General features: G+C 40.2%; 1 protein-coding gene across 2 annotated transcripts in view; it reads right to left on the reverse strand.

The window, feature by feature from the left end:
• PCSK5 (proprotein convertase subtilisin/kexin type 5) overlaps window positions 1-22,198 on the reverse strand; it is a 413,193-nt gene that overhangs the window by 68,216 nt on the left and 322,779 nt on the right. For both annotated transcript variants that reach the window (XM_079791288.1, XM_079791287.1), the window contains exons 23-24: window positions 18,018-18,224; window positions 16,660-16,728 (exon numbers count right to left, since the gene is read on the reverse strand). In XM_079791288.1, coding sequence (XP_079647414.1) covers window positions 16,660-16,728; window positions 18,018-18,224 — 276 coding nt within the window. The remainder of the gene's footprint in view (window positions 1-16,659; window positions 16,729-18,017; window positions 18,225-22,198) is intronic.

Genomic DNA, 22,198 nt, shown 5'->3' on the forward strand with positions numbered 1-22,198 from the left:
TTTTCCAAAGCATTGATACATTTTAGGAATCTCCAGTATTTTCTAAAAATTTTGACACTGATGGAAGCTGGGCAAGTTTGACCACAGAAGGCTCAAAAGCTCATATATTTTGGTATGTGCCTAGAAGGGGACAGGATTTGGTTTCTGTAAAACCATCACTACAAACACCAGTGTTCTTTACTAATGCTGTAAAAGATGAAAGGGCTTATTTTGCAGTGAGAATTAAGTAGGCACACATGTAGAAACATTTGGAGACACCTGTGATTTACCCAAGCCACCACGATTCCTCCTTTAGGCCCATTATTGTTAATTATGTCTACACTTAGTAAGTATATGTAATTATTTTTTTACAATGGACTATTTACTTCATTCATCTAACATTTTGGCTGACAGCTTTGCTATCTTTTTGAGGAAATACATATATTTAGCCTAGTATATGTATATTTCTGAGCATTATGCTAGTGTTTCACTGTCTAATAGATTATTTGAAAATTGTACTGTCTTTGACCAGGGTTATATTTAATGTACATAAAAGGAAATGTGAGGACATTTTCTGCCTATACTAATTTAGAAGCTGTACATCCTAAAAGTCTGAAAAATGGGCAGGTATGATAAGATAGGTATCAGATGGAATGACAAAGCAGAAGAAAACGTGGCTTGAATTTAATAATTTGTTCTCTTTTTAAAAATTTTTTTTTTTAAATTGATCTGAGAGAGAGTGATTGCTTCTCGCCCACACGCACCCAACCGGGACCAAACCCGAAACCTGGGTATGTGCCCTGACCAGGTACTGAACCTGCCACATTTGGTGTGTGGGGTGATGCTCCAACCAACTGAGCTACACTGGCCAGGGCAATTTGTTCTCTTTACAGAATTGCAGACTTGAGAGGTTTTTCTTTTAACATTTTATTTGAAAATAACTTCAAATTATAGAAAAGTTGTAAGAATAAAACCATTTTCTCTTAACCGGATTCACCTATATACATTCCATCTCATTTGCTGTACAGTTTGCTCACTTGCTCTCTGTGTGTGTTTTCTGGACCATTGAAAAAGTAAAATGGTAGCCCTTTATCCCTAAATAGTTCAGTGTACATTTCCTAAGAATAAGTACATTCTCTTATATAACCACAGTATAGTCATCAACTTCAGGAAATTTAAAGTTAATAAATACACTTATCTAATCTACTGTCTATATTCCATATTTTTAAATTGACCCAATCATGTCTAATAGGGATCCATTCTAAGATCACACATTGCATTTATCTTCTTAGCCTCCTCTAATCTGGAACAACTCACTCCTTGGCTCTTCTTTGTCTTTTGTGACACTGACATTTTTAAAGGCAACAGTTCCTTTTTAATAGCATGTTTTTCATTTGGCATTTGTCTGATACTTCTTCTTGTTTAGCTTCAGGTTAATCATTCCCAGCCTGACTCCTGCATAGGTCATGTGGTATCCTTTTCGATATATCATATCCAGTTCCATCTGTCTCTCCTCAGTGATGTTAATTTGCACTCCTGGCTTTGTATCTGAAGAAATTTCCTTGCACTTTAATCCAGCACAACACTCAGCCCCTGAAGCTGGTGAGCAGTTCCGTTAAGACAATGGAAAGGAAGCCCTAGCTGGTTTGACTCAGTGGATAGAGCGTCAACCTGTGGACTGAAGGGTCCCAGGTTGGATTCCAGTCAAGGGCAGATGCCTGGGTTGTGGTCTCAACCCCCAGTGTGGGGGCATGCAGGTGGCAGCGGATCAATGATTCTCTCTCATCATTGATGTTTCTATCTCTCTCTTCCTCTATGAAATCAATAAAAATAAAAAAGACAATGATACATACAAAAAATGAAACTAGATTACCAACTTACACCATACACAAAAATAAACTCAAAATGGATAAAGGACTTAAACATAAGATGGGAAACCATAAAAATCTTAGAAGAATCCATAGGCAACAAAATATCAGACATATGTCGTAGCAATATCTTTACTGATATTGTTCCTAGGGCAATGGAAACTAAGGAGAAAGTAAACAAATGGGACTACATCAAAATAAAAAGCTTCTGCACAGCAAAAGAAACCATCAACAAAACAACAAGAAAGACCACTGCATGGGAGAACGTATTTGCCAATGTTATAACCGATAAGGGCCTAATCTCCAAAATTTATAGGGAACTCATACATCTTAACAAAGTGAAGATAAACAGTCCAATAAAAAAATGGGCAAAGGACTTAAATAGACACTTTTCGAAAGTGGACATACAGAAAGCCAAGAGACATATGAAAACATGCTCAAAGTCACTAATCATCTGAGAGATACAAATCAAAACGACTGTCACATCTGTCAGAATGGCTATCATCAACAAATCGACAAATGACAAATGCTGGCAAGGATGTGGAGAAAAAGGAACCCTCATGCACTGCTGGTGGGAATGCAGACTGGTGCAGCCACTGTGGAAAACAGTATGGAGTTTCCTCAAAAAATTAAAAATGGAATTCTAATTTGACCCAGTAATCCCATTTCTAGGAACATATCCCAAGAAATCAGAAACACCAATCAGAAAGGATATATGCACCCCTATGTTCATAGCAGCACAATTTACAATCGATAGGATTTAGAAACAGCCTAAGTGCCCATCAGAAGATGAGTGGATTAGAAAACTGGCACATCTACACAATGGAATACTACGCTGCTGTAAAAAAAAGAACTTTTACCATTTGCAACAGCATGGATGGACATGGAGAATATTATTAAAAAGTGAAATAAGCTAGTTGGAGAAAGATAAATATCACATGATCTCACTCATTTGTGGAATATAATGAATGACATAAACTGATGAACAAAAATAGATCCAGAGACAGAGAAGCATTGAACAGATAGTTCAGAGGGAAAACAGGGGAGGGGGGGTAAGAGATAATTCAGAGGGAAGGCAGGGGAGGTGGGTAAGAGATTAGCCAAAGGACTTGTATGCATGCATATTAGCATAACCAATGGACACAGACACTAGGGGCGGGGGGTGAGGGCATGTGCTTGGGGGATGGGGGTGGCTGAGGAGAGGTTAATGGGGGATAAAGGAGGCATATGTAATATTATATGTAATACTTTAAACAATAAAGAATTAAAAAAAGAAGACAGTGGAAAGGAAGCTATTCCAGGAGAGCGAGGAAGAGGGCTGTCAGAAGTCAGAGCTAGCATCAAGGCTGGAAGTGACTTTTGAGATAATAAAATAGTATTAATAGTTATACCATTAATATTTGTAAGAAATGGTAACATGAGTCCTTACCTAATGTGCCAAGTACTTCATTATGTACTTTAAATGATGGATTAGTTTGCTATTGCTGTCTTAGCAAGTTACCACTAATTTAGCAACTTACAACATTACAGATTCATTATTTCACAGTCCTCTGGGTCAAAAGCTGGTATGGATCTCACTGGGCTAAAATCAGAGTCCTTTCTGGAGCTCTAGGTACTGGCTCTTTGCTTATTTGGGATGTTGGCAGAATTCAGTTCCTTGTAGTTGTAAAACTGAGATCCATCCCCTTGCTGGCCATCAGCTGAGGGCTGTATCCAGCTTTTAGAGACCCCCACATTCCTCACCTTGGGAGGGAGGTCCCTTCAGCTAGCTTCAAAGCTGGCAATGATGGGTCTCTTCTTCTCTCTCATCCCTCTCACTACAACTGGAAAGGGTCTCTGCTTTTACGGACTTATGATTATGACTCTGCCCATCTGGATAATCTAGAATGACATCCCCATCTTAAAATCTTTAACCTTAAGCTGAAACGGGTTTGGCTCAATGGATAGAGCGTTGGTCTGCGGACTGAAAGGTCCCAGGTTTGATTTCGGTCAAGGGCATGTGCATTGGTTGCGGGCACATCCCTGGTAGGGGGTGTGCAGGAGGCAGCTGGTCGATGATTCTCTCTCATCGATGTTTCTAGCTCTCTATCCCTCTCCCTTCCTCTCTGTAAAAAATCAATAAAATATATTTTAAAAAATCTTTAACCTTAAGCACATCTTCCAATTCCCTTGTGCTATGTAAGGCAATACATTCACATGTTCCAGGGATTAGGGTGTGGGCATGGGTGGAGGAGCCCTTCACCTGCCAACCACAGATGGGTCATCTCATTGAATACCACGATGCGGTGAGGCAGCACTAAAATTATCCCAAGTGTCTATGATGCTACCAAAGTTTAGAGAAGCTAAATGAATTTCCCAGAATCGTACAACCAGTGAGAGGCTGGGGCAGGATTCACTTTAGGCAGAGGGATTCATCTAATCTGAAAGATTAAAGATTTTTTATTTTAGCAAGCAAAATCCTTTACCAAATGGATAGGTATGAAAAATAAAATACATAAAAGAGAGGAAAGCAAAGCTGCCTTGGCTAACTTGGGAGAAGTGGATGGTGGGAGAGGAAGGGCCTTCCCAGAACAGGGTGCAGGCCGCTGGTCCACGCAGCCCCTCTGCTTCCCGGTGAAGAGGTGAGCTCTGGGGACAAGTGAGAAATGACTTGCCTGAAGTGCGCTCTGGGACTGCAGCCTGGCCCTTCCACTCCCCGCGAGGGTTCTTGGAATCTGTGCACCGCAGATTTACCTGCTAGGAGCCTGCCCACTTATTTGTTCAGAAAGTAGGTATTGAGCATCTACATGTGGTCGGCGGGATTCTAGGTGCTAATAATACAACAATACAGATAATGAAGTCTCTGCCTGCCTGGAAGTTATATTTCAGTGAAGGAAGACATATAGCAAACATGTTTTAAAAGTAAATTAAAAATGAAAATATCAGATAATCAGATAGTTGTATGTGATCTACCAGAATTAAAATAAGGTGATTGATGTGTATATGTACAGGTAAGGGGGTTTGGGAGGGGTGGGGAAGGAGATAGACACACACACACACACACACACACACAGATAGGTTGGCTTCTTTAGATTTGGTGCTGAGGGGAAGCCTCTTAGCAGATGACATTTAAACTGAGATGTGATGACAGGAAGGAGCCAGCAAGGTTATTGTCTCGGGAAGAGCAGTCTGGTGGCAGAGACAACAGCTGGTGCAGGGCCTGGGGGCAAGAATGGCCTAGAAGTAACCAAGATCAGGACCCTTGAGTATAGCTGGAGGGTGAGGATGAGGGGATATAGGTAGGTGATGAGGTCAGAGACGTGGGGGAAACTAAAATTAATAAGGTTCTTTTGATTAGCACACACATCTGTTGGTTGTCAAGCATTATCTACTAGTTCTAGCTTGAGCCAAGTGCAGAATCTGATTGGCTGAGCAAAAGCATAATGCCCCATCAGATGTGTTTGTTCATTAGACAAGGTTCCGGTTCTGATGCTTTCCCCCACTTACTTGCTAGGTTCCCAAGTGGCCCACCCCATGAATGCACAATTGGGCACAAATGTGACAGTTGGACAACGACTTTCTGTAACTGTCATTAGCCATGGTGAAGTCAAGCTGTCACTGGCTTCATGGTTCTGATTTGCATTTTAATATTCAAGGGTGTAATTACTAAACCTAGTCCCAAGGAATAATTGACAGGTTTTATGTTTGAAATCTCAGTAGGTCAAACTTCTCATTTGTAAAACTTTTCAGTTGCTCCTTTGCCGAGCACATAAAAGGAATTTACTTCTGAACTGAGACCGTGTATGCCAAATTTTTATAGCCTTAAATACAGTATTTTATCACTACTATAAATGGTTCTTGACTCACTTCCCACAGACCCTTCAGTGCTAAAAGCAAGAGGTCTCCCTAATTCACTTGTTTCAATTCATAGAAGATTTCTCAGTTGAAGCTAGGTCATTTGGATAATATTTCAAATGTACAGGCTGCATTTCTGCTAAACATAGTAAATCTGAAATTTTACAATTGGGTTGGGCACTTAGCATGATTGTATTGGGCTTTCCAATAAGCACCCCTTCAAAACAACTTCCTTTTTGTTTCCTGGCTCACGTCTAGACTGTACCCAAAGGCTTGATGTTATAACTGAAATGTTGGGGACATGGTAATATAGAGAGTACATTTTTAGGTTGATTTATTTTTCTAGAGGAACATCCAGGTTTCTAACAATTATTGTAGGGCATGAAGTTCCATTGTGATGATAAATCAAGCTGTCAACACTTTCTGGTCCAAGTTAGAGGTTGGAGAGATTGAGAAACTTTTATATTCTAATATTCCACCCTTTGCATCTTCAGATTATACATGTTACCCCTCTGGAGGGAATGCCACATTTGTCCTTGGATTTTTCTCTTGTCCTGGTGATCTGATTTTGAGTGGCACTGCTCAGGTAGAAATGCATCTCTCCCAGTGGTCTCCTCTCCCAGTCCTTAGCGGCTGTCGAACAAGGGACTGAGGGGTATACATCCCTGGTCTGCCTGTCTGGTTCCTACAAAACATTTAGTTGACGCTCCTAGTGGTGGATAATTTATAGGTCGTCAGAACACACTTTCTGGAAAAGATAGGAAAAAAAAGTTGTCTGTTACAGATGCCCGTACGCTCAGCTGGGAGGAACAAAGGTTCGATTGACCTGGTAATATCACTGGTGAGAACATGACTAACGTTGGGAGATGTCAGCGTGGATAGCCCTAACCTTCAGTGCTTCAACTTTGGGCACTTGATCAAGAGGTGGTAAATGAGGCATGGCCTTGCCCTAGACCCTGTCCCTGAGCCCATTGCCTTCTACAACTTGCTGTGCTGTTCGGTCTCCATTCTACTTCTGGGCTGGAAGCTGAACTGAAGGCTGTTGGTAGGGCTGCAGCCAAGGTTTCTCTGGTGGGAGTTGCAGGGAGACTTCATGGAAAGGATGAGTCTTGGACTCCTACCAAATTCCCCTCTTGTTGACTTTTAGAAGGCTGGAATTTCAGGCTCTGGAGGTGCAGAGGCAATTTACTGACACTCATTGTTGGCTCTACTCTTAGTTGGAGACCTGCCTACTGAGCAGCTGGGTATCAACATGCAGATGCTCCCCCACCTCACCCACACTCAGCTCCTCTCTATTCTGGTGTCTGCTCTGTGACTTAAATCATTTTTCTCCTCTTTAACCAGTGGAGCTGGAAGCTCTTTCTGCCATCTGGTAAAGGACTGTGAAATGGCTGTGTGGCAGTGGCACAGGGAGATGGAGTGTTGGAGGTGAGACGAGGACAGCTAACAAAAACCACAGACATGTACTGAGTGCCTCCCTGATGACAGGCACTATGCTAAGTGCTGTGACAATGGCACACAAGTCACGTGTGACCTCAGGTATACCAACAGGCCTCTTGGTGATGGCTGATATAGGAAAGAAGAAGGGTAGAAATGGAGAGAAAGCAAATTATATTTTATTTTTATATTAATAATAGAGCCTCTTGGTTTTTCTCTCTTAGAGAGTCCAAGATATGATCATCTTTCTAGTTTTCATTATCATCTCTAGGGCCATATTAAGAGGTAAAAGAAAGGCAACTCATGGATATTTTCCTTTGTAAAATAGGATGGAATTAAGAAGTGAAAGGTATATGGGACTTGCCCAAAGATTTCCATTGTGGTAGGGGAAGGATGGAGATAGATACTAAGATTTCAGACTTCATTTTCCACAATACTGCAAAATCAAATAAGGTCTAACCATCCACAGTTCTAGTCTCTACTGTTGTTCTCACTTTTCTTTGTTTTAAACCTGATGGACAGACATAAGCTGAGGGGTTGGTTGCTGAGGGATTTCAGAAAAATCAAACATATTTTTCACTAACAAAGTAATTTGGCAACACTTTCCCATCTCATTTGGCAACACTTTTCCAGCTCTTAAACATGCAAAAAAATTGTTTTCTAGATAGTTCTGTAGGCATGAAATCCATCGCACCAGCCTAACTGCCCCTAACCCCCAGGCTCTGGAAGTGCATTGTTGCAGACCTCCCCATTGCTTTCAGGAATGGCAGCTTGCCTTCTGAGCCCCTCCGCCCTGCATGCAGTGCTCGACCACACTCTGCGCTTTTAACTAGATTTGTTTTGAAAGTAATTGGCTCAGTTCTCTTTCTGCAAGTATACGTGATCCAGACAGCCTTGGCTCGCAAGTCGACTTCACAGGTCAGTTACACAACAAGTAGGAAGAACTTTGATTATACCCTTCTCTGGGGGAAAATGGTGTAATAATACCAAGAGCCAAGATGATGAGCTAATTGCTCTAGAATTGAACTTAGGATACCTCGCCACTAATTTTCTTCTCCCCCATAACTAGGAATGTGAACTCGAATGCAGGAGGAGCAAAGGGAAATGCCAGGAGACATAACTAAGGAGCATTTAAGAGTATAGCCAAGAATGAAACAAATATAGCAGATTGACCTTTTTTGCGAAAATGATGTCTGAGTGTAATCTACGCTGGAAAAAGAATAAATATTTGGATGCTCTGTGGATTTGGAGCCAGACAGTTCTAAGTTTGGATTTGGCTCTAAAACTCATTAGCTATGTGACTTTGAGCAAATTACATAAGATCTCTGTGCCTTGTTTTTTTCATCTATAAAGTGGGGATAAGCATTTTGAACAGAGAAGATTGTATGAGAATTAGAGATCATTGCTGTGCACCTAGCATAGACTAGACGGTAAGTTGTAATTATAATAATAAAATGCATCAGCCTCTGCTTCAGCTTCCATCCTCAACGAAGAATTTTAAACATGATATTGAAATTTTCAGTTTGATATACCTACTTTAATCAGTGATTCATATACCTATTTTAATGAACTCTGATCACACATTATAATCAGCAGTTTTTGAAAAAAAGTATTTTTATTGATTTCAGAGAGGAAGGGAGAGGATGAGAGAGATAGAAACATCAGTGATGAGAGAGATTCATTGATTGGCTGCCTCCTCCACACTGGGCATGGAGCCCGCAACCCGGGCATGTGCCCTGACCAGGAATCGAACCATGACCTCCTGGTTCATAGGTCAGTGTTCAACCACTGAGCTACGGCCAGCTGGGTGAATTGGCAGTTTTTAAAAAACACAGATGCCTGAGCCTCACCCTAGACCAATTAAACCAGAGACTTTGGGGTTGGGTCCCAAGACTGCATTTTACACGATGCTAACATGCACCTAGGGCTAAGAACCCCTGGCCTTTCCCATTTACATGTGAGCCCCTTGAAAGCAGAAAATGTGCTTTATTTTCCTTTCTATCCCATGCTTGCTTAGTCTGATGTGGAAGCTCAGTGAATATTTCTTGAACCAAATTACAAAAATTAGAGAAAGTTGTCTAAATTCCCCAGACGGGGCTCATCTGGGCACTTCTCTTGGGCAACAGATAAAGGCAAGAATACCAGAATATTATCATTTTCACAATAGGGATTTGAAAGAGTAGGGTAAAGAAAGGTCAGGGTCCTTTCAGCTGACAGTTCACCTATTGACTACATATCATTTATCACTGGTCCTCTTTTGGACTCTTTAGTTGTCAAGGGATCAGAGAAGTGAGACAGCAGAATACTTTGGGAAACTCCATCAGTTAAAAAACACACAACTTCCTTAGAAAAATTTCTTTGAAAGAAGGAGAATGTCAGACACTGCCATGGTATGATAATGGGCAAGATCAGAGGGGCAGAAGAGAGAAACCAGTGAATCAGTGGGCACATGTTTGGGACTGTTTCGTGTACAAACATATGATGTGAGACCTTGGAATATACTAGTAGCAGTCCCAGTTATTACCATGGTGAGAATGTCCTTAGGATATTCACTATATTAGTTTCTCTTTTGCAGGCACATGGCAGGATTGTACCTCTCTACTCTGTGGTCTTGGGCATTACTGTGTTACTGGCCAAAAATATGTGAGTGGGAAGTTACAGGTATCACATTCTGGGGAAAGGGTTAAGAGCCAGTGTACTTTTCCTCTGTCACATAAGGTAATGGCTGCGCCGTCAGCCGGGGCCCTGGATTGAGGATCATGCAGAGCAGAGTTCTCAGCTGACGCGTGGAGATGTAGCATGAATGAGAAATAAGCCTTTAAGTTTTTGAGGATTCGGGGGGCCATTTGTTATCGAACCCTGCCTATCATAGTGCCTACATATATCAAAAAGCTTCTAAGCTAACCACTTCTTCTGTGAAAAGAGTAAAGAGAACTTTGAAACTGATGGTTTAATAACCCTGTCACTTCTCCTATGCATTAAATTGGTCAAATTTCAACACCTTTCTGATCCTCAGTTTCTCCATCTGTAAAAATCATTGAGTTGTCAATGTGAAAACACATCATTTACCTTAAGTGTTTAGCGGAGTGCCTGGTGAATGATGATGCTTGGGAAATATTAGGATATACAGTCCTATTATTTGTGAAATAAACTGGACAGATGATGGGAAAGCAGAAAGCACAAAAGCATGCACTAAATATTTTCTAAATGAATTAATGAAGAAAGCCAGGATAAGGGACCACGAAATGGCATAACTTCTACAAATTCTTCGAGTGTGGGTTCTTTCTACTTTTACATTTTTATTCCTTCTCGACCCCCATCTTTGAAATGAGGTATCATTTAGAAAATGAGGGGAGAGGGAGGCTCTAATGAATGTAAATAAAAACAATCATTTTAAGTTATTTTTATACAATAGCTTGCTTGTTTCTCTTTTCTTCAGCAAACTGGTGACAGTGCATTTAGATTCTAATTCTTCCTCTGAAACCGGCTTTTGTTTGGCCTTTTAAAGACAATAGACTTCCTTCCTCATCTGTCCCTGGAGATGATGGTAGCTAGTTACCTGGGCCATGCACTAAGATTGGCACAACTGTGAGTGATGCACCTGGGTCACTAGAAAGAAGGTCCTTTATGAATGTTGAGCTTCACTTTTACCATCAGCAACTTCTTTCTAGTTTAAAGGAGACACCAGCCTAGTACAAATTTTATTCTGTAATGCCTTTGGTTTGGAAGGTACCCAAACTATTTGACACTGTTTTTGTTCTCCTGAAAGTTTGTGGGAAAGGTCCAGTGGGAGATCTGTGTAAAGTGAAATTAATAGTGACCTGTGACTATATTTGATTTGAAGAACCCTGCATGTCTACGCCATTGGAAAAGTAAAACATGAATTTTATGTCCCAGATGTCTCATTCATTTTTTCTCCTATGAATGAGGTCTCATTCCTTAATGGAATTATAGAATGTTTTAGAAGCATCCTTGACCTCTACAAGTACCAACTCCCACAGTCTTGATAATAAAATATGTATCGTAACATTGAATAATGTTATGGGGTTATCCTCACCTCCAATTAAGAATTACTGGTCTAGGCACTTTTTTTCAAAGATAATGGTATACTTGTTAAATTATCACATCAGGAAATACATGATATCAGGTTGTATGGAACTAATGGTAATAATGCTTAGTATAATAACTTGGTTAACTTGGTAACGAGCAGATCTCTCCATTGCAATTAACTGTTAATTATGGAGGTACCTTGAGTGTGTGTGATTATATTGTTCGCAAACAATTTTTCACTTAATGATTTTAGCTTCCACTGATGACTCTCCCTTGAGCCTATGCACTAGGGGATATTAAAAATGATGATTTTCTAATTCTTCCATGCATGTATACCAGCTGAAAATTTTCTGTAAAGAAGAGCTTTCCACTCTCTTTCTTTTAAAAATATAATCGACACATAGATTCTGTTTTAAATGAATCGTAATTATTTTTCATCAGTATTTTGATGCTCATATTGTCCAAATTGGCCAGTGGGAACCCATGTACACTAAATACTATATTATTTGTTATGAATATCCAAACCACTTACATGGTTCAAGTCCAGATATGTAAAAAGATATTTCCAGAGAACTCTCACTCCCACTCCTTTTACTCCTTCCTCTGTAGGTAACCACTTTCGTTAATTTCTGATTTATATATTTTTTTAAACTAAGTGAAAAAAAATATACACAACTATATTTTATTTCATCACCTTTTCTGACCAAAAAGGTAGCATACTAGGTATACTTTTTTGCACCTTGCCTTCTACTTAATAGCGTATCATGAAATCACTGTCAGCCCATATAGATCATCTTTGCTCTTTTTATGGCTGCATAGTACTTCATCATGAATGTATATCTTTGTTGATTGAACCAGTCTTCCATAATGGGCATTTAGGTTGCTTCCAAAAGTTTATTACCACAAATAATGCTGCAATGAATAATCTTGTGAATATGCTGCTCTGAATTGCGGGATGTGTGTCCTCAGGGTAAATTCCTAGAAGAGATTTCATGAGGTCAAAGGTAAATGCCTATGTAACTGTGTTATCTACTGCCAAATTTTCTGCAACATTGTTGTCCATTTTGTCTTGCCACCAGTAATAAATAAGAGTGTTTTCCTACAGTCTTGCCTGTACCATGTGCTGTAAGTTTTTGAATTTTTGCCAAAATAGGTCAGAAATAGTAAGCCACAGTAATTTAATTTGCATTTCCCATATAATGAATAAAGTTAGGCATCATTTCTTATGCTCAAGGGCCATTTGTTTCACCTGATTTTAAAAACCTATATTTTTCTTCTTGATTTCCTGGCTGTAGTTACCTGTGACCAGGTAACTATGTACCTGTTATTTCCTACCTGGATTTTTGAAATAGTCTTCTAGCTGGTTACTCTGCCTATAGCCTTTCTCCTTTCAATGGTCCTGAACATAGTTAACATAGTTACCAAACTAATATTATTAAAACACCTCTTTAAAACACTCTCTCTTTTTAAAGGAACCTTCAGTTATTTCCTAGCCACAGAATACTTTTAAACTTACTAGTCCAGAATTCAAGATACGATTTTCAGCCACTTCTCCAAACTTCTCTTTGCCTATTCCCTTATATTTACTTATTTCTTCTGCGAAACTGGTACATTTAGTGTCCTAAAATCCATGACAGAAATTCTTTCCTCCAAAGCTTTTTCCTGCTGGAGTTCAGGTCAGAAGCCCCTCCGTAGTGCAGCCTGCCCTTTATCTGTCTAAATTGCAGGGATGCTCCCAGGCTTATCTCAAGAACCATCTTCTGGACGCCTTCCTTAACCACTTTGTGCCCCAGGATTCCCTCCTTTCGAAATTCTGCTGGTACAAATCTTTGTCCCTTTATTTAGCACTTAATTTTATGGCCTTTTTCTTTTTCTGCAATTGCTTAAAATTTAAAAATGTATGTATATTTTTCCCCAAGAGTAGGATCTATAGGTATTTTATTGAGCAAATGCTAATAAATTTTCATCACCTGCTTCTGAGCCAAGATAAGGGCACATTAGCCTCTGTTTTATTGACAAGATAATGAAGTAGAGAGATTATATAATGTGATTAAATCATTATTGAGTCATTGGTCATGTGGGCATGGGTCCCAAATCTCAGGTTATAGTCAAATGTCATACTTATTACCACATTCCCTAAATTAAAAGAAAAAAGGATGCCTTAAAATATCAAGTAAAAATGATTCCATTTATCCTCTCTATTAATTAACATTCTTAATTTAGAAGACTTAGATTTATCTTAGTTAAAATTTCCATTCAAGATATTGATTAGAAAGACAAAGAATTTGGCATCAAATCCTCTTGGGATAAAATGGTATTATACAAAATGCTATTTGTTTGTTTTCAGCCTGATAAAATGCTCATAAACACATTTGATTAGAGAAAACATCATATCTAAATCCTTGTGTATTATAAGCCATGCATTTCTGCTTTCAACTCAATAAACATTTACACATTTATTGTGCATTTATTATATCAGTAGAGGCCTGGTGCATGAAATTCATGCTCGGGAGGCGGGGGGTGTTCAGCCTGGCCTGCACCCTCTCCAATCTGAGACCCCCTCAGGGGATGTCGACTGCTGGCTTAGGCCTTGGCCTAAACCGGCAGTTGGACATCTCTCTCACAATCCGGGACCGCTGGCTCCTAACTGCTCATCTGCCTGCCTGCCTGATTTCCCCTAACCCCTCTGCCTGCCTGCCTGATTTCCCCTAACCCCTCTGCCTGCCTGCCTGATAACCCCTAACTGCCTCTGCCTCGGCCCCTGCCACCGTGGCTTTGTCCAGAAGGAGGACAGGACGACTGGAAGATGTCCAGTCTATCCAGTCTAATTAGCATATTACCCTTTTATTAGTATAGGTAGGCATGCTGCTAGTTCTTGTGGGAACGGAATGTATAAGTTAAAGAGCATGTTCTCAGGTAGTTGTGTTTTTTTTTAATCCTCACTCAAGGATATATTTTCCATTGCTTTTTAGAGAGAGTGGAAGGGAGAGAGAGGGAGAGAGAGATTGATGTGAGAGTGAAACGTCAATTGGTTGCCTTCCGCATGCGCCCTGATGGGGGCCAGGGATCAAACCTGCAACCTAGGTACATGCCCTTGACCAGGAATCGAACCCAAGGTGTTAGGGGCCAATGCTCTAACCACTGAGCTGCACAGGTGAGGGCATTCTCAGGTAATGTCTAGGCAGAAACTACCTATGTGTACATACCAAATATCACTGTAAAGAGTATTACTATTGGCCTACAAACAAGGAAAATCAAGAAAAGAAAATTCTACTGGAGAGATCAACAAAGGCTTCAGAAATAAGATGATAGTTGAGTTCAGCCAAGGCAACCCAAAAATCCGTAAGGCCCAATATATACATTATAAAGTAAGAGAAATTTTAGAATATAAAATGAGAAATTAGCAGTATTTAAAGTGTTCTAGTCATCTCTTCTGTAATCACTGCACTTTGTACTTTCTATTCTGGCAGGTTGCCTTGCAAAGGATTTGGCTCCAGGTGTGTCCCTTTGATAGCCAGAGAGGACCTTACAGCAGGATCACAGCCAATATTGACTTGGAATTCCAGTGCAGGCACATAGTAGACAATTAAAATTTTATAAAGGAATGAATGAACTAAATATTTTAAAAGCACTTTGTGAAGTCAGTTGAACTTTCTAATTTTTACAAGTTGACTATTTTGAGTATTGAGTCCCCAGATGGCTAGTGTGTGCTATAGAATTCGTTATCCAGTGGCTACACTTGGTTCTCATCTTTAGCCAGGTCAGCTAAGGGTAGGGTGGACCATGCAGATCCCCGGTGATCATGGTTGCCACTGCTCCCACCTCTATGCCAAGATCCTCACTGATCCTGAATGGGTCCACACACATTCATACATCCTTTAAACCCGAGAGTCAAAATCACAAAAAATCCATGTTTGAAATTTGACAAGCGCACATGCAGCTGTCATACCTTTTATAATGCACAGAGATGCTAGCAAGGACACATAACACACAATAGCAAAGTTGCAAAAGAGGCCACAAAAATTAGCTGGGATGTGAAACCTAATGTGCAAATATGGTTTGAAATGGGAAAAAGGATAATCAGTATAGTCAAAACATTTATCCTTGCTCCCTGCAAGAATGATCACTTCTTATCACCTCATAAGAGACGCTAGAATTTGCTTATCATTTTAATTTTCGTACTTTTATTACTGAAGTTTAGGTCTAATTTTGCTCCCAAGAAAATTAGCATTTTACCCTTAACTCTCTGACCTAAATGTTACCCCTTTCTTAAGTATAACTCCATTATTATTTTTTATTTTTCAGTAATATATGCCCCATTTCATAGTGAAAGACAATGGGAGAATGGTATTTAAGTTCCTGAAACTTCTATTTTGTAGTTACAGATATCACAGAAAATACATCATTTCCATTTAAGTCAGAATTGGTGAGAGCTATCAGGTAAATTATAATTCATGTGTAATATTTAAGAATTAAGGAAACCCATTAGAGAAAGTCACCAGCAAGCCCACTTAATGCTGGCACAGTCTGACCCCTTGCAACTTCACGAGTGCTTCATGAAGCATTGGCTTCACTGGGCAGCTTATTAGAAATGCACATTCTAGGGCCCTACTTAGACCCATGAATCAGAATTTGCATTTTAACAAATTTCTCATAGTATTTTGCGTGCACATTAAAGTTTTAGAAGCATGAGTTAATCACAGGGCTTTCATGGAAACTCCATGAAGAGAAATTATTCCATCAATCTTTAATTTTGGTTGGGTTTTCTTTTAAAGATCCACAGACCCAAATGCTTATTAGTTTCAATATCTTGCCTAAATTTACATCATGATGCATTCCTGGAATTTGATGGCCTCCCTGCTTTTCATTTTGCATCCAATCCAGTGGTGCCTTGTGGTACAGATTGTCCCTACCTCTCTCTGTCCACAGGAGAACCAGGTGTGCATGGGGAGAAGAGAGGTGCCAGTGATGTGAATTAGAGAATTATGTGGAAGACTGACAAGAGCTTTTAATTGTATGATGGGGATTTCAGTTCACTGTCACTACATTGCTTTTTCTCAAAGGATTGTCTTAGGCTTAAAGTCATTTTTGCAAAGGAACACCCTCTAACTCCCAACAGGCTTCTGCATTTCACATACCAAGTGAGTGATTAGGCATATTACTTTGCTTGATTTTATTTCTCTCCCATCATTGTTCATTTTCAAATGAGTGATCTCGAGAAGCTAAGGAGAGGCTAGGTCCCCGGCACTTAGAAACATGGTTGCTATAGGTATCCCCTGCCAACTAGCTAACAACCAGAGGAAAAGATACCTGTCCTTTCCTAGACTTGAGTTTTAAGAAGACAAGCGACCTATCCATTGCATGGGAGTAAGCCCACTTAGTGGATATTGATGATGACAACAATGGCAAGAGTCTGCTGCAGGAATGACAGGGTGTGTGGAAAAGGACACAACTATTTCAACTCTTGAATCAACTAAGGAAGATGACATACCCAAGCTGCATCCCAAACATCCTTCTTCGCAAGGCACACATTCTCCAAGGTCTGGGTCTTGGACTTCACCTATACAGTGAGAAGAGTGAAAAACAATTCATTTTCACGGAGTGGAGACGCATCAGTTGCTATGAAAATAATGTTCGTGTGTAGCTTATTTTCAAGCAAATAGTAGAGCAATTATGAAACCCAAAACCATCGTTAAGGATCTATGTGTCACCCACAATTTTATCTCTTTCATTAATTTACTTGATTAAATCACACTGATTGGGTACAGATAGAACAGAGTGGGACTATATGCCATGCAACTTGTATTGAAATTAAGCTGGTGGATTTTATTTGTTAAAGAAATAAGTTCTTCTGGGAATATGGAATTGGGCATATAAATAAACAGGCTCTCTCTTTCTGTTTTTAATCCTCACCTGAGGATATGCTTTTTATTGATTTTGAGAGAGAGAGAGAGAGAGAGAGAGAGAGAGAGAGAGAGAGAGAGAGAGAGAGAAACAGAGAGAAACAGAGAGAAACATTGATGTGAGAGAGAAATATTGATGGGTTGCCTTCCGTATATGCCCTGAATGGGGATTGAACCCAAAACCTAGGTTTGTGCCCTGAGTGGGAATCAAACCCACAATCTTTTGGTGAATGGGATGTTGCTTCAACCACCTGAGCAATCCGGCCAGGCTGAGGCTCTATCTCTTTTTATCTGGTCTAGAAATTATCTTGGAGCTCTCTCTCTTCAGCATCAGATTAGGCATAATTCTTATACAGAGCAGAGAAAGTTTGCAGTATTCTTACATGGAAAGGTGCTGTTTTTAAAAATCTCCCTCTTCCTATGTAAGATAAGGAATTGGTCAATAACTATAACTTACAATTCACAGAATATTTTAATATTTTCAGGTAGTTTTAGGTAGGATGACTCTCTCTGGCTTCTCACAGCAACCATCTTGGTGCTATGCTCTCCCTTTTACAAATGAAGAAACCAAGCAGCAGAATGCAAACTAATTTTGTCCAGAACCTCATAACTAGTCATTGAGAAGGAGAAAATTGTTGGCCACGACTTCCAGACTCTTATCTAATTTTCTCTCCCCGATACCTTGCCCATGAACCCTCCACTCAAGATCGATTTCTGTGTGATTAATTGCAATCACTATGGATTATGTCTAGGGAAACCCAGAGAAAAAGTGTGTAGGGGCAGAGAGAAGGGCAGCAATCACTGTTCCCCTTTGATGATAGTCACGCAGAGTCATCCCAGGCACTGACAGAAAACCAAGAAGACAATTCAAGAGTGTGGGACATGTAGGGGTACAGTTCCTCCTGCCACCCCCTGGGGCAGGGCAGTGGCCCCAGAGCAGCCTTACCTGGTCCGCACTCTAACTTCTGGCAGGTGTGGTTGGTGGACGCTATGAAGTAGCCATTCGTGCATCGCGTGCAGATGTCTGCGCTGTGGCACAGCTCACAGTTGTCGGGGCAGGGTAGGCAGGCGTGCTCCTCTGCAGGGTAGTGCCCCACTGGGCAGCTCTCCCGACACTCCCCCAAGTGCAGGAAGCGCTCCTGGCCTTGCTTATCTGAACAGATAGAGAAGCAGCAACAACAACAACAAAAAAGGGAAAATGTACACAATTAACCATAAACTAATATAATGAAGATATTTTATTTAAAAAAATATGACTGAGTGCTTAAGCTCCTAGGGGGCCAGAAGTATGAGAATGGATTTAATAAAAAGTGCAATATCTGTACTTGTAGTTGAAAAGTTTTTCTTGAGGTCCTTTCAGTGTCTATAGAAGCCCACAGACATGGAGGCTAGAGATCCCATGAGAATAAACAAATGCTTACTGATAGACATGTTTTTGGTGTTTTTTTTTTATGACAGTGCAGTCTTGTAGAATGATTTTGAATTCTGTTATCAAAATCACATGCTTGTGTTAGCTGTCTGAATTTTTGCGTGGCTGCCAGTTCCTACAGTGGCAGCCATTCAACACTAGACCAAGCACACCTCTGACGCCTTCACGTGCATCCCTGAACGTTCCTGAACTCTGCCAAGACTGGATTCTACCAGGAAAGAATCAGCAGTACCCCCAGCATGAGACTATGGGAATTTACTCCTGGATGAAATGGAAAATTCGAATGAGTTACAAACAATTGCAGTTAATAAAAAGGATTATCAATATATTTAAAAAGTGAGATTGATATATATAGATGCACCTAGAGGTCTCCTACCCTCACGAGTTTTTTAGTTTGTGCTGAGTGTGTTTGGGGTATCCATCTTCTCTGAACCAGGTCTCCCATATGTTCCGGCTTCTGAAAAACAGCTGATCTGTGCTACCCACACAACTGGGGTCTGCTGTTCGCCCATCATGTAATCTACCACATGAAGATCCAGAACCACTGGCCTTCAAAGTGCAAGTGGCCGAATTTGTGGGTAGAGATAGCACGGATCCCATGTTACAAGTTCAGAAACTGAAAGTTAGTATAATGTTAGGTTGAACCACATGAAAGTGCCAGCATTCAACTATTTTTTTTTTACCTGTAAACTTGCTTAAACCACTCTCAAATGGTTTAACCTAATGTTTCCTATTTAATTGTTCAAATACAATAAAAAATTCACTCTTGGATTACAGGCTCTGAAGCCACCTCTGTTCTGGTGGAGATTTCATGCCAGAAGTCTGATGGTTTTTGTGGGGACAAAGAAAATAAAGAGGGCTTCCATGGAAGTGGTGGAGTACAGTGCCTGCTCGCTTCATGTCTGACAGGGGAGTGTTTGGGAGGATGTAATGTGCACGTGGTGATGCTGCCACTATAGGCCAGTGTTGTGGAGCACAAAACCCTGATCTGGTGGAACCTGAATCTCAGGAGACCACACAAGGGTTAACCTTCCAAGTTCTGTTCTTCTCAGGTACATTACGAAAGCCTAGCAAACCTCAATTTCCATGGCTCATTCAGAGATGACCCTATTTTTCCATATGAGTGAAATCATGCAGTTCTTAGCTTTTTCTGACTGACTTATTTCACTTAGCACAATGTTGCCAAGGTCCATCCATGTTGTTGCAAATGGCAGTATTTCATCCTTTCTCATGGCTGAGTAGTATTCTATTGTGTGTATGTAAATGTGAAACTCGTGAACATAAACAGCAGTGTGGTGGTTGCCAGAGGGAAGGGGGTGGGGGGTAAAGAGGGTCCTAATACATGGTGACGGGAGAAGATTTGACTTTGGGTGGTGGGCACACAGTGGAATATACAGATCTTGTAATATAGAAACCCACACATGAAACTTATCCTATATAATAAAAGGCTAATATGCAAATTATCCCCTCGACCAGGAGTTCCACCAGGGGGCAGGGCCAGCCAACCAACCACCCATAGCTCCTCCCTCCAGCTGTCTCCACACCCCATCGCCCCCCCCTAAACCTGATAGGGCGGGCCAGACCCCACCTGTGCATGAATTCGTGCATCAGGCCTCTAGTATGACCATATTAACTCATGTCACCTCAATAAAATTAATTAAAAAATGGACAAAAAGAAAAGATCTTGTTTTTAAGAGGGCCAGATTTCTCAGATATAGGTAGGATGAGCTGAGGGAGAACAGTGGTAAGCCTACTCTCTTTCTGACCCACAGTTTTACATTCTCTACACTTTCATGTGACATCAACTCAGGATTCAGAGGCTTGGGGGCATTTAAGTACATATTTACTGAATGATTGAATGAGTAAGTGAATTAATATTTAGCAATATTCCTATTTTCCCAACATTCCAAATGGATCTTAAATAATGATGGGTTCAGATATTAGAGAAAACGTCTCCCAATCCCATTTTTATTGTTTAGACATGGCTTTATTATCTCTACAGCTTTGGATATTATAATTTGTATTTAAAGGACAGAAATTTGAAGGGTTTTGGTATTTTAAATATACAGACACTGCAAAAGGAGGCCATTTAGATGCCTTGTCCTTGGCCAGCTTTCCCCATAGGCTTGGTCCAAGAGTATGCCAAGATTTGGTCATTTTTCTAATAGCCTGAGTACTGTGGCAGCTCACTTAGTTGGGTCTGATAGTTTGGATACCCCACTGATTTAAATCCCGTGCATAAATCTGAAAGGGATTTTAGATGCCATCTTATCTGTGCTTCTCTTTTTTGCAAACAAGGAGAGACTTAGAGAGGTGAAGTGAGGAACTAGAACCAGGATTTCTGACTGTTGCTACTGATGTTCTTTCTACTGAATAATTCATTCATTCAGTTATCTTGTGTGCCTTCCATATGCCAGGCACTGTGCTAGTGCTAAAAAATACAACAGAAAACAGGTAAAACCACTCACTGCTCTTACAAGGCATAGTCTTATGAACAAGATAGGTATCAAGTGAGAGGTGGCTTGTAACGTGAGAAGTGCAGGATTCCAAGGATCCTCCTATGAGGGGGACTTAACCTAGACAAGGAGGGTAGGACAACCCATATTGAGGAAATGACATTGCAACTGAGACCTAACGGATGAATAGAAAGAGGTCAGGCAGACAATGAGTGGGGAACATCTCAAGTGAAGTCTTTGAACAGCTAGAGAAATCAAATGCCCATAGGAATAAGGAAGTATAAACAGTAACAGTAGTAGTAATAACAATAAGTGAATATTTACTGAGTGCTTCTTATATACCCAGCCTTGTTTTAAATGCTTTATTATTCTATCTCACTAAGTCTTATTTCATTTCCAGAATAATCCTAAGAGGGGCAACCATGATCATCATCTTAATAAATGAGGAAGGAAACAGAATGAGCAGGCTGGAGATAAAATTTGACATAGATATACTTTGTTTACATAAAAACACACAAATAATTTAAATTTATGCAAATAAATGTGTTATTTCCTATTTTTCCACAAAAGCACGATACTATCAGTTCCTAATTTTTCTCAATTTTATTATAAGCAAGAATAAAGATAAATAGTTCTCTTTCCCCAGAAATGCCATGTAGGTATGCTGATGGTGGTAACTAACTGACAGCCTCAGAATCAGTGAGAAACTGGGAGTGGTGGGAGTTGTGGAGAAATGCTCTCAGGCCAGCCATTTGGGGAATGTGGACCCAGTGTTGTTGCTAGATCTTCCAAGTTTTTAAGAGCAACAAAAAAACTCAGGTTTTTCTTTGAAATTTCCCAATTTTAAAATTAAGGTAAAATAAAATATGAATCTGTCCCACCTGAGGTCAAAGTAGGGGTCAAACATCAGAGAACCTTTAACATCGTGGAATATAATTCAGCGGCAGCATAAACTTTGAATCATCAAAACTGGGACAGGGCAGGTCATATTTGTGTTTTGCAGTGGCTACTTTGTTCCCACAGGGCGCTGACCACGTCTAAGTGGCATAGCTCTTGGCTGAAGAGAACTTGACACAACCTCTATTACAATATTTCTCAGAAAGACTGAATGTGTCTGCCTTAATTTCCTATCTTTTCACTTTTACCTCTATAGACCTTAGCTTACCTGTCTCTCTCATGTCTGACGTCATGTTCATATGACGTCATGTTCTCATGCCCTTTCTTTCCCCTTCTCTGGAAAGA

This window comes from Cnephaeus nilssonii (assembly GCF_951640355.1).
Source record: "Cnephaeus nilssonii genome assembly, chromosome: 14".
Lineage (NCBI taxonomy): Eukaryota > Metazoa > Chordata > Mammalia > Chiroptera > Vespertilionidae > Cnephaeus > Cnephaeus nilssonii.